This window comes from Thalia democratica, chromosome 5 (assembly GCF_965202585.1).
Source record: "Thalia democratica chromosome 5, ktThaDemo2.hap1.1, whole genome shotgun sequence".
NCBI lineage: Eukaryota > Metazoa > Chordata > Thaliacea > Salpida > Salpidae > Thalia > Thalia democratica.
This window is the reverse complement of record NC_139169.1, coordinates 32,943,725-32,957,080: the sequence shown is the minus strand read 5'-3', so window position 1 is coordinate 32,957,080 and position 13,356 is coordinate 32,943,725. Positions and strand designations below refer to the sequence as shown.

Genomic DNA, 13,356 nt, shown 5'->3' with positions numbered 1-13,356 from the left:
ATGTCTCAAACAGTTAATAATTTCTAAATAAAGTTTATCTAAATTTTGTTAATTATTATTTAATATATTGAACATAAACACCAATTAATTGACAAAAATTAAAACTTTTAAGAATAATGAATTTAAATGTTTATGAATAAAAAAATAAAAGTACTATACGGCTACCTCTACCTAACTTAAAATTAACAAAAAAACCCAATACAAAATATTAAATAACGAGAAAATGCTTAAAATAAAAGCCTTCTTCGCTAAAACTGCAGTATATAATTTTTCATTAATAAGTTTAAGTTAATATTTAAAAAAACTATCTAAGGATATAAAATCTTGATTACGATTACTCTAAGCTTACTAAAAGCTATTTTTACATTGTATTTTATTTTAATATTAAGTATTAAATGTATAAAAACAATTTTCAAACATTGTTAATTGTATTTTCACTATTTTTTTGCCAGCTTGTTTAGTTATTTGATTTAGAATATCAAAATATCGATATATTTTATCGTAGTTATTAGAAATGCTGGAATTTTTTACTACTAACAAAATTCTACTGAGAAGAATTTAAAGCATTCGTTTGAAGCATCAATTTTTTAAATTGCAATATAGGCTAAAAATTAAAGTATGAGTTAAAACTGTTTTTTTCGTAAAATGTAAGAACAGGTTGTTTAAAAATGGAAAGTTTAATTTTATTTAAGTTACTTAGTTACTATATTAGCATAAGGCTATGCATTTAAAACTATTTTTAGATGACTAAAAAATTTTTATAAAAAGTAAATGTATCCATTACTAATAAGTTACAACTATCGCTGTAAAGTAAATTTTCTTGACGTCTTAAAATTAAACAAATTCATATACAGTATTGTTGCTAAAAAAATATAAAACTCGTTAAAAATGTTATCCGTCTAAAGAACAACGTATAAGCTATGTTAGATTTTGAAAGTATAAGCAACTGAAAAAAATTCTTAACCTGGGTTAAATTTACCCCTGAAAGTGAATTTCCTTTTTTCGGGGGTAAATTTTCTTTATTAAAGGTTATGTAAATTAATGTTTATTAATTGGCTTTTAATTTATAGGTTAATATCTAACTGTAACCTTTTCAAAGTTAAATACACTTTATAAATTTTACAATTTTTTATTTGAAAAGCTTCAAGTTTAAAAAATAAAACACTTTTTTTTTTAATGGGTAAATTTGGTAATAACTTTCCAAAAAGGGGTAAAACATGTAAAGAGGTTAAGAACCGCTATTCTAGATAGTAGTAATATATAAACTTTCTTTTTATTTTACAATGTTACACAGTAGATGTTATTAATTTTGAAGTAAAAAGTTTAATGCTTATAAAAAAAAAATTCGTTTAGAAATATTTAAATAAGGTTTAAACTATTTAAGACTAAGTTTAAATTGCTTATCATTTTCATTTACTAGTTTGTGGGTAGCATTTTGGTCTAAAAATTAATAAATTTTAAGGATTATTATAGCAGCTACATTATACTTTACCAACCTGACTAAAAGTAAAGCATACTACATAAAAAATTAAAAATAGCTTGGTTTTGACTTTTTTAGTAATATTTCGAATAAGAATACTCAAGTATTTTATTAACATCTTTCAAATTTAAATATGTTTAAATTAAAGTAAGTTTATTTAAATACTAATGCAACTCATATATGGCGTTAACATAGCCTTTCTTAAATCTTGTTGTCAGCAAAGTAGATTAAAACTAAGCATTATTAAAATTTTTGTATTGATCTCTGACTTAAGTTAAATTGTGGACATTAAAATTAAAATGTAATTGAAATTGTAGTAATTTTATTAAGATTAGCGAGCTTTCTTAAGCAAACTTTACCTTTATTTTGAATTTAAAGTAAAATTTTAAAGTGCTAACGTAGAGCAAAATAAAAAGACGTATAAAGTTTTTGAAAATAAGTGGTTGTTGTTTTATTTAAATTCTTAAAAATAATTTAATTTTGTTAATTTAAACAGTCAATTAAGTGTTAAAAACTTGTTTTTGATTGAGTCAAATCACATATATTAATTTTAATTTTATCAATTTTATATCTTAACTTCCAGCATAATATAAATGATGAAACGCAGCGTACATACCACTAGTTCCACCTCTACAAAAAAGGCTAAGAAAAACGAAGGTTCTACTATGGAACCGGGAAGGAATGTTGCACCATGCTGGATTTGTGGCTGCCATGTTGCAGTTCCGTGTACAAGGTGCCGAATTAGCAGCTCCAACGCTGGGTGTCCGGCTTGACCATGCAAAAGCTGTGGACGCAATTATCATTTGCACTGCTATAAAACTTAGATAAGGTTGAAAAGGATATATAGTCGTTTTAACACTGGAAGATGTACTGTCTGTAAATTGATATTTAGTTAGACGAAAATTTAGCCAGCACTTTTGTTCAACCTATTCTGTTTAAAATTTAATTACACAGACCATCTAAAGAAGTGTATTATATTTTTATTTATCCGTCTTCAAAGCTTAAGTTATTTATTAAGTCTTATCCAATTCATTTCGGCTTTGCTGGTGTTTTTTATATTAAATGATTTATTATCAACTTTGCAAGGTACAAAAATAGCTTTAACTGCATTTAATTACTAAATTTAGTTTCATAGGCTAAACAAAAAAAAATGCAGTTTATTTATCTGACTAATTATCAAAGTATACTCATTATCATTTCTTCTTTTGTGTTAATCGTGAAAACGTCTAATAAATAAAGTAAGCCTAATAGGCTATGTAATTATTTCGTCATTTTCCAGTATTTTCTTAAAGTAATATGATTTCCGGTAGTTTCGTTTCAAAATTCTATTAAATAATTATATTGTATGATTATATTTATCATAAAAGAAGTATTATTTGATTTGTAAAAATAATTTCTTTAAAAGCATCAAATAGAAATAAAGAAATTTTTAATATAAAAAATATAACTAGCACTTTAAGATTCAATAAAGTTTTAGTTTTAATAATATCCGTAATTGATTTAGTGTTGGTAATTTATTCATCAAAAACTATTGTAGAAATTGAAAAAGTTTTTGAAACCGCCTTTATTTGTTGAAACAAATATAATATTGGTACAATTTGTTTTTGTGTTTATCAACTGTTACTAAATTTCAACTAAAAGTTTGTTTATATCATTAATACTACAATGATATCTTATTTCATATACGTGTAATGTGTATCATTAAACAATTGTTTTTTGAATCAAATAAGTACAATGTTTGAAAACCTTGTACAAAACAATTTACCACTGTAAAAGTTAAGATAAAAATGATACATTGTACGTAAATGTTTATCGATTACTTATTTCATACAGGTTTTTTTAATAAGTATGGGTAGATAATAAACGCTCTTCAGCAAAAATCTCTGGCCTGCGACGCATTAATTAGCTTTAAACTGTTTTGCGCGAGTTAAGTGTAATAAACAACGTATAAAAATAGAATAAATAAAACAAAATAATAGAAAATTCAAGTATATAAAATAATTTTGATGCTTTTAGATTGTATTTAGTAGTTGTAGTTTATTGAACAGGATAAAATGTCAACACTAAAATATTTCGGAAATCGAGCTAAACACCAAATACTTACGTTATTGATTTTGTGTTGTAAAACAAACAGAAATTAAAATTATATTATATAATTCTCAATTTGTAACTAAATAAAAAGTGTTATTGGAACAGAAATGAAAACTAAAGGAAAAACAATACATAAAATTATATTTAACATAGAATAACTTATAATGATAAAATTTAAAATATTAAAAAATAAGGTATTTAAATTTTGAAAACAAATTTACTAAGAACATTAGTGTAGGGCTACTGACTTGTTTTAAATTATTTATAAAGTTAAATAAACCAAGTAAGCATACAGCAAAACAAATCCAGTGAGACTGTTTACTACCATTTTTTTCATTATAAGTAGAAAATAAATAAAGAACTGGCTTAGATACTTCCAGTTTGTACTTTCTCAGTATATAATTTTTTGATGGGAAGTCCGCCGACTAGAAATGTTGCCCATTGTACAATCAAGGACTTTTTCAGCATGAGTTGTTTTAAACATATAATGTTGCATTGCATGTTAAAAGTCATGCAATATTTAAATATAAATGACGACTTATTTTTTGTATCTAAAAATGTAGAACGTTTTATTTAAATAAATAGAAGTCTCAATAACTTTAACATACTTGAAATTCGTTGGTATGCCTATAAAACTTTATTCTATATCTTAAAAAGTTTCAAATAAAGTATATTAAACTATTTATAAATAAAATATTACCATTTCAAGTTTTATTTTTGATCTTAAAAATATAACAAAATAGAAAAAACTATTCCACCTTAAAAATTCTGTATATTTTGAAGAACAAACTTACGTAAGCTTTGTCAGTATTTAAAATCCCAAAAATTCTAAAAATTAAAATAAATTTGTAACTAATACTTTTAATCGTTTATTAGGGTTTTTGAACTAGATAATAAATAAAAATACATAATAAAAAAATATTACTTAAAATTTTTATTAAAAAACTATAAAAAAACCTATATCATTTAAAGCAAAATTTTTTGGCTAACGCTAGATATACTGTATATGTAAAGATCAGGTACTTAAAAACACCTGCATTCTCTGGTAAAAAATTCTCGTCTAGATATTGAATTAATTGATTATGAAACTTCTGTGTTTAATGTCTAACTGAAATAAATCAACGTGTGTGTACCTGTGCTTTTAGTGAAATTGATGTAACAACTTTTAAGACAGGATATAAAATATTTATAACTAGTGTTTTTTGAACGACAAAAGAAAAGCGCTTAAAAAATTTTGTCCAAGGACAAGGTATGCTAAAAACGTTCCGGTTATCGAGTCGTACACCATATATAAAACTTAACATTGAATCACCTTTATTAGATCAAGGCTAATAAGATATTTTATCTTTCAAAGTTAATTATGGTTGAACAACTAATTTTTTCAACTTTAATTATAAACATAGCAGCTGCTTTGTACTGTGCTATATTGGTTAAAAGTAAAATATGTTTTTATAAAGAAAAAAAAAACTTCGATTTAATTGTTCATTATTCATATCATTTTAATTGAGATACTTCAATTTTAATCAACACTATTTACGTTCTTAAGTATGTTAACATATAATTAGCATAAAAATAACGATACTATTTGAAATGTATAAGTAACTTAAACTATTTAAGTTTTTTATATTTTGTTTAGGTTAAAGTTTATTAAAAGTAAGCTTAACTTTACTTATTTTAATTTGATGTTTTTGTTTTACCTCTATACCTCTATTGTTTTAAGCAGTAACTAAAAATCTTTTTAAGCTAAAATAGAGCAAAAAAAAAAACAAATATGATTTTATTTAAGGAAATATAACTGTGTAATTAGATGCAATTGTTCTAAGTTGTTTTGTTTGTTACTTCAAACAAGTCTTTCAAAACTTACTCTACAGCTTACTTAAGACTTTACTTTAGTCTAACTACAATTTTACAAGTACTTAAAACACGTTACCGACTTTACTTCCAGCATAGATTAATAAATGAAACGCCAAGCAACTACTTCTACTTCCAGTTCCGCCTCCGAAAAGAAGGTTAAGAAAAACAAAGGTTCTGGATCTCCTGGGAAGAACGACGAAGAGTGCTGGATTTGTTTCGAACCTTTCCCGTGTAAAAGTTGCGATCGTGCCAAAAAGCAGTGTCTTCCTGTTCAATGTCAGTCATGTGAAACTGTTTTTCATTCGCATTGCCTTAAAAGATTGTTGGCAAAAAAAAGAACTAAGGGTATTTTATCTACCGGTTACTGTCCTACCTGCATGTTGGTAATGGGTTTTACGGCGCATTTGTCAAGTTAATTTAACTTTTGACTTAATTACACAGGTTTTTTACTAAACAATATCGTTGTAAATACTTGTTTTTAAGGCTTTCAGTTATCTTATAAATTTATCAGATTCATTTTGATTCGATTCCATTTTCTTGTAATGTCTTGAAATTAAAATCTAAACATCAAGATAACCGAAATATTTTATTTATTTTTAAGTACTGCTAAATAGTTTCATAAAAAAACAATAACCTTTTATTATTAAAATGAAGTACTTCGGTTTCATTGACTGTTGTTGTTAAGAAATTGCTGTTATTTCCACTTTTGTGCTATTAGTAAAATAAAGCAAAAGTTTCAACCTTTGTAGGTTTTTTTTTTGTAGTTTGAACATATGTTTTTGGATAGTTTTATTAAAATACTATACAAATTATGTAAAAACAGTTGGAAGGTTTATTATATATAAAAGAAAAAAATAACCCTAAAAATATAATCTGACTTGTGAATTATTTCAATATAAACTTGATAAAACAAGTTTGAAGAGTTTTTAATGTTAATGTTTTTGTATTAATAGTGGTTGAATATTTCAAGAAATACATGTACGAAACACTTCGTGTTTAAACCGCTTTTGTATTGAAATTAACTTCTATATGAATAAAACCGGTTATAAATAATCGGCAATAGTTAGTAAATATCTATTAAAAACTAGTTTGTTAAATGGTACACTGAAATCGTTATTTTTTTATGTATAATATAACAAATTAATTTTTTTGTTTAAAAAAAAATCTCTTTGTTAAACCTTGTGAAGCCATAGTTACAATGATATAATGTCTATAAATGAAAATGTTAAAAAACACTAGTGGTTTACTACTCTTAAAACTCTTGACAAAGTTGGTCGTTTGACGAAAAACTACTACATAAATAAGTTTATTTCTAATAAAACTTTGCACTTTATTTTCTAAACAAAATAAACAAGTGTTGAATTAAAGTAGGGGTGGGAAATAAACGGCTATTGGGACTCGAGTCTTTTAACAAAATTCTCTGTTCGCTTTTTTAGCTCTATAAAATCTTGTTAAAATTTAGTATTACAAAATTTTCTCAACTATAAATGTTTTTAATCTGCTTTATTTTTTAGTACACAGTAGAGCTTATGAAATGAGAATTTAATCGTTATGCTCTTTTTAAATAGTTTTTTTGATTAGCAAGTAATTTAGTAAAAGTTACAGACCTTTATTTATTTTTTTAACAAGTCCGGCCTGCAAGTTTTTTAGTGGTAAATCTGGCCCGTTGACTGGATTGTTACCCAACCCATCCTATTATAAAGAAGTTTCTCAGCTTAAGCTCTAATTTGTTTTTTCAATGCATAAGGATTTTTATCATACAAAATCAATCGATACAATTTTTTGCACCAGATTTCATATGGTTTTAAATAGTTTGTAAAATGATACAAAGTTTTCTTTAATAGTTTTCAAACCTGTAATTTTTTTTTTCAAATTACTAGTATTAATGCAAAAACTGTTAGTATAATGAATATAAAAAAACAACCAAGTAAAAAAAAATTATATTTTTTTACAATAAAAAGTATTGTAAAAGAGTAATACTAAAAATCATTAAAAAATAATAATTACTCTAAGTTTTTGAAATGTAGTTATTAAACTAAAATTTAAAACAATTTAACTTGTTTGAAAGACATCTAGTTATCAATGACTTTGAAAATTTATTTGAAGTCGTAAAAATATAAAAGTCATATGTATAAAATAGTTTACTGAACGGCAAAAAAGCGCTCAAAGTATTTGTTCTAAATACCAGTTGCATTAAGGAAACTTTCGGTTATCAAGTCAATATTACTTTTAATATCATTCATTTATCAAGTAATTGTATTCCTAAGTTAATATTTAAAATCCAAATAAGTTTAATTATTTTAAAGTGCAAACCGACGTAAACTGAAGTATGTAAAACCCAAAATAATCTGAATTATTGATAAATAGTTCTTAATAAGTACTAAAAAATAATACTTCATTTCCAATAAAAACAAAAAAAAAGTGAGCTCATAGAAAATAAATATAATAAATATTAAATAAATAACAATTCACTTAAAAATATTTATCTATAAAATTTATAAAACTTCATAGTGTATTAGTCGGTTAAACACCACATAATTGCCAATAGAAAATAACATTAAAAAACTCGTGTAGATTAGTAGAAGCAATTATTAACTGAATATAAAAACTAATTCTGTAATCTTCTGTGTATTATTGATCAAATACAACTAATGTGCCCTGTGTTTTTAGTCTTTATCTTAGTTTGAAATTTTCTTTTAGTCGAAGTATGAAATAACTGATAATTATTTCAGGGGAACTAAGAGGTTTTCTGTTAAATTACTAATTATTGTTGAATAACTAAGTTTTTTTCGAAAAACTATAAATAAAGTTACTATTTTGTACTGTTTTTTATTAGTTTAAAGTATAATATATTGAAACCATGAGTAAAAATGGGAACAGGTCTAAATTGCACGAAGACAAAAGTGCATGAGGTTACTAAACTGCACGAGGGGAAATAACTTTCACGAGAACAAAATTGCACGAGTGCACAATATCGCACGAAGCCAAATATGCACGAGGGCATAAAATTGCACGAGGGAACAAAGCTGCACGAAGATGATTTCGCACCAAGGGTCAATTTTGCACGAGTTATATTTTTGCACGAGAGTAAAAAAATAAATAAAACAAAAAAAAACTAAAACATAAACTTGCGAAGATTGATACACCATGTAGATTAAAAAAAAATCGTATTGCAGACCCGTATTACCGGTGTAAATTCAACGACAGAGATGATCCTTTTTTTTTCCTAATAGACGTTCTCGGCAATGTAACTTGTTTTTAATTTCCACTGCTATGTACACGCAGTCTTACAAACAGAGAAAAATGTTCTGTTTGTGCTGTGTTTACCAGTGAGGCAGTATTAACCTGACATTTTTCAATTTATTCTGTTTTAACTTCATCACATAGATTTAAAAAAAAAACAGACAATTGTTGCAAGACAGTTAATCAAATATTACCTTACTTAAAAAAAAGTTTAAGGTATTAAAAAGAGATTTTTTACTGTGTTATTTAAAGTTTAACTTGTTGCTTAATTATAAACAATATGTGTCAAGTAATTTTAAAACACACGCATTAATCAGTATAAAAACCTCTCAACCAGATATACAAGTATCTAAATTTTAGTTTTCTGTGTTTCACCTTCTATAATCTAATTTAAGCTATGGGTCTCTATGCTTTTACTAACTTTTTTATTTTTTATACGAAGTGTAAGGCTTTAATATAAAAACACTTATCATTAGTTCATGGGTATTAAATAGATTTCTGTTACCTAAGTACATTTTGCTAAAAAACTTATTTGAAAAATCTATTAATACATCAAGTTACTGTACTATGTTGGTTAAACGAAATAGATAACTATATTAAACGTAGAGAAATAACTTCTTTTAAATTGTTCATTTTAATATTTTGGTTATGAGAATCTAACACTTAATTAGCTTTCTTTTAATTAACTTTGTTATTCATTATATAAATAAAGATTATATGAAAATAAATGCTTAGTGAATTAAACTTATATCAACTTATTTTGATTCGTTGAGAAAATTTATCTTAAAAACGTTTAAAGGTTTTTTAAAGTATACAAAATCCTACGGTCAAAAATACATAGCTTGATAACACCTTTTGTAAATTTCAAAGCATATGGTTTTTGACTTCACGTCAGCATAACTTGAATGATGAAAAGCCTTGTGCCTACTACCTGTTCCACATCTGCGACTAAGCTTAACAAAAACCAAGGTTCAGGTTCTACAGAAAAACCATGCACCTTTTTGTCAATACTTTACTAAACTATTTTGGCTTAAATAGTACACACTACAAAATAGTGTTTGTAAAATAATTTCTTTGGTTTGATGGTGATTTAAAAAAGGTTTTTAACTAGCAAGTTAAATTTTAAGGAACTACATTTTTGCTCCCCTTATGAAATTCTTAACAAGTCCAGCCCACAGACTGTCATTCTTTTATAATAAATCTTGCCCACAGACTTGAAATGTTACTTTTCCTACAAGCACGGATTTTCTCAGCTTGAAATATTAAGGTTCTAACTAAAAAAATTTCTATATTTCAATTAGTGTATACGGTAAAGATCAAACAAACCTTTTTATTTGTCGCTAGTATTGTGTTATAATTTGTTTAATAAGATATTTGTTATAATAACTTTTGTTCACTTCAAATATATTAGCATTCATTTCAAGTTTTATTAGCTAGTTAAAAAGTATTAAAATATAAAATAGCATTTTTACATAAGTTGTTTTTTTTAAAGATGATTCTTTGACTTTTTAACTATATAACCGTAATAAATGTTAGGATAATTCATTATTTTACAGAAAAGAATTCTACTTAAAATGAACAAATATAATCAGCCTGGTTTGATGAGAAAATTTTAAATTCAGAGTTTGTTACTTAACACTGTTTTTCATGCGCTTGTTAACATTTAACAACCTCGTATTATTGTCAATGATTATTCAATTATTTTAATTGGACTTAACTGTATAACATTTAATTTGACAGCTATTTTGTAGCACTTAAAAATAAAACAGAAGCTAACTTGCAATAGTTGTAGTTTAATTGTCTGTCCATATATACTAATTTTATAATGACTATATAAAAAAATATTATATCTAAAGCGGTTAACTTATTTGACATATAAAAAAAGGTTTAAATTAAGAAATTCTTAATAAACAACTACAACTTTGTAGTTTAAAATGTTTAAACAACAAACGCAAGCAGGAAATCTCAACTAATTTTTTGCTAAAACTTGATTAATATTCACCGGTAAAAAGTGCTGATGGTTGAAGAGAAAATATACTCAAGGTCAATAAAACTGCTGACTATAATACTAAAATTAACCCTAACTTATTTAGAATTGACTCTGCATTTAGATAGTATGAGCTTCGACGTAGTTGCATTAAAGTACAAGCGATGGGATTTATAATTTTTTTGACATAACTATACCAAATCATTATGATACATTTTATAAGCGTTGCTTTTAAAATTTTATACAAATTCTTGCTTAGTTTAAATCTGGTTTTATTTAATGTAGAAATACTTCACATTAGATTTGAATCGCATTTAACTGTAAATAAAGAATGAAGTTTTGTATAAAATCATTATTTGTAAATAGTTTAAAAATTTTCAATTTGTCTTAAGTCTTTATCTATTGATTAAAAAAAATGATTAAAAAAAATCTGTTCCGAGAAAAATTTGTCAGAATTCAACAAAATAGGTTCCTAAAATGTTTTAATATATGAGTTTTATAATTAAACAAAAATAGTTTTTTCAACCTAAAAAACAAGTAAATATTTCTATTCTTAAACTTTTTTAAAATCCAAATTGTAAATGTAAAGTTATGCTTTGTGTTAAAAACGTTCGACTCATTTTTTGTAACAAACAAAATAAGTACGTGTATCGACACAATAGCCTAACAATGTTTTGAGACCTCTAAAGTTAGATTAATAATCGTGTTATGGAAATTTTGCTTATATATTAAGAAATAATGTTCTACTTCATCTTATAATCTTTTATAGTTTTTTAGTGTATAGCTAAACCTTGTTCTATAGATAAAAAGGTTTTCAAAATTTTAATGATACTGGTATATATTTTAAAATCTTAATGATACCTTGAAAATAAAAAAAGTATCATTTAGTAAAAGTATTGAAGCGGTTTAAAAAAATAAACATTTAAACATGAAACAACTCTTTAAAAGTTCAATCTTCGTTTATCGAAAGTTTGTTTCATCAATTTTAGTTTAATAATGTAATGTGTTAACAAGGAACAACAGTTGAAATACATGCTTTTATTTTAATTATAAACGATGTGAAAAAATGACGAGATTTTATACTTTTCTTTCATGCCATTAGATATTCAATTGAGGTACTTTCACACAGAAGAATCCATTAAGCTTTTGTGACAACTCAAACGCTTCTTCAGTCCATTCGTCTTTTTCCACGTCGTAACAAGAAAAGTAATGCACTCGGTAGTCGTACACAACAATCTTATCACCGATGGAAACTACTTGGAATGTCGGAAATTCACTTCGTATACTTCTTTTCGGATCACTTATCAATACAAACCTTCCGCAATTGACATCGAACACTTCACAACTTTCTCTCTCGGATCCGATTATAAACAATTTATTTTTCACGGTTATCTGAGAGTGGTAATACCTAGCGTCTACCATGCTTGCCATTTCCACCCATTAATCAACTGTGTGGTCGTACGCTTCAACAATTTTCGAAGCTACACGATCAACAATTCCACCAGAAACGACCACTTTTCCTCGGTAAGCCGAACAAGCCGCATGGCTCTTGTGCCTCATCTGCGAAATTTGTCTGAACGAGCAGTTTTTTGTGTCAAAAATCTTTTCAGTGTCGCGTGTAGAGAGATTTCTAGACTTGTCACACCTGAAACCTCCGCAAATGTATATTTTGTCCATCAAAGCGCAAGCGCAAAAATCAGTTTGCCCCACACTGTCCTCCGCTACGCATTGCCAAGTTTCAGTTGAAATTGAATACTTATCCACAGATGTGCTTATACTTAACAAACGTCCAGCAACCTCTCCACGTCCGTAGACTGTGAAAATTTCACCTTTCAGGTAAACTGCTTTACAGTAGCATCTATATTTTTTCATATCAGGTTGACTGGTAACTGCATTGTTTAAATTTCTGCCATCTATTTTGTATACACTCCTTAAAACGACTGTATCCCATATTGGTCCGGAAAAACCTCCACATACATGTATGTCAAACATGTTTTGTTCACAATATCTGTAACTAGTTGCAAGCTTATTTTGATAATGTTTACTTTTCCCATCTAACACGTTTTGCATGATTGTAACACATTCATCATCTCTTGTAAAAGCCGAACTTTTACCTAAAAAGCACTTCAAATCATTTTTTTCTAATAAACAGAGACGGACGTTTAGTAAAATATCGCTTGCAAAAGTCCTTCTTTCGTCGAAATTGTGGCTCAACCAATCATTAACTGCATCGTAAACTTCTAGCTCAGAAGTGATGTGCAGAGAAGGACTTGAGAATATTTTTGCAACAAGAGCAAAACTTAGCTCAAGAAAATTTTTGGTTTCCGCAACTGCAGTAAAGCATCGTTCTATGTAGCTTAATAAATCTTTAGAAAGACTTTGCAAACCATATATGGCAGCTATCTCATAGTAAGTCGTCACACTTTTGAAAGTTGTTTTGTTTTTCAAAACATTTTGAACCTTGTTTGTTCTATTTTCACATAACAAAATTTTGCTCATCTTCAGAGTTTCAATAGATATCGTACTATCTGTTTAAAAAAATTAGTAAAAAAGCGTCAAACTGTTAAAGTTTATATCATATCATTTACATATAATTATTAGTTTTATATAAAAGATAATGCCTGATTTATTGTAAAGTAATGACTAACTATTTGATTTTAATTAAAAATAGGTTTTAAACTTTTCGTTGTTCTTTGAGTGC

At 26.2% G+C, this 13,356-nt stretch overlaps 1 protein-coding gene across 1 annotated transcript; it reads right to left on the bottom strand.

The window, feature by feature from the left end:
- Positions 1–12,095: 12,095 nt before the first annotated feature.
- Positions 12,096–13,154, bottom strand: LOC145836425 (kelch-like protein 6). Its single transcript, XM_082944225.1, has one exon. The coding sequence runs from the start codon at positions 13,152–13,154 to the stop codon at positions 12,096–12,098; it is 1,059 nt and encodes a 352-aa protein (XP_082800351.1).
- Between the last annotated feature and the right edge of the window lie 202 nt (positions 13,155–13,356).

Excerpts from the sequence above, each read along its gene's own strand:
- LOC145836425 (XM_082944225.1), bottom strand. The coding sequence starts at position 13,154 with ATGAGCAAAATTTTGTTATGTGAAAATAGAACAAACAAGGTTCAAAAT.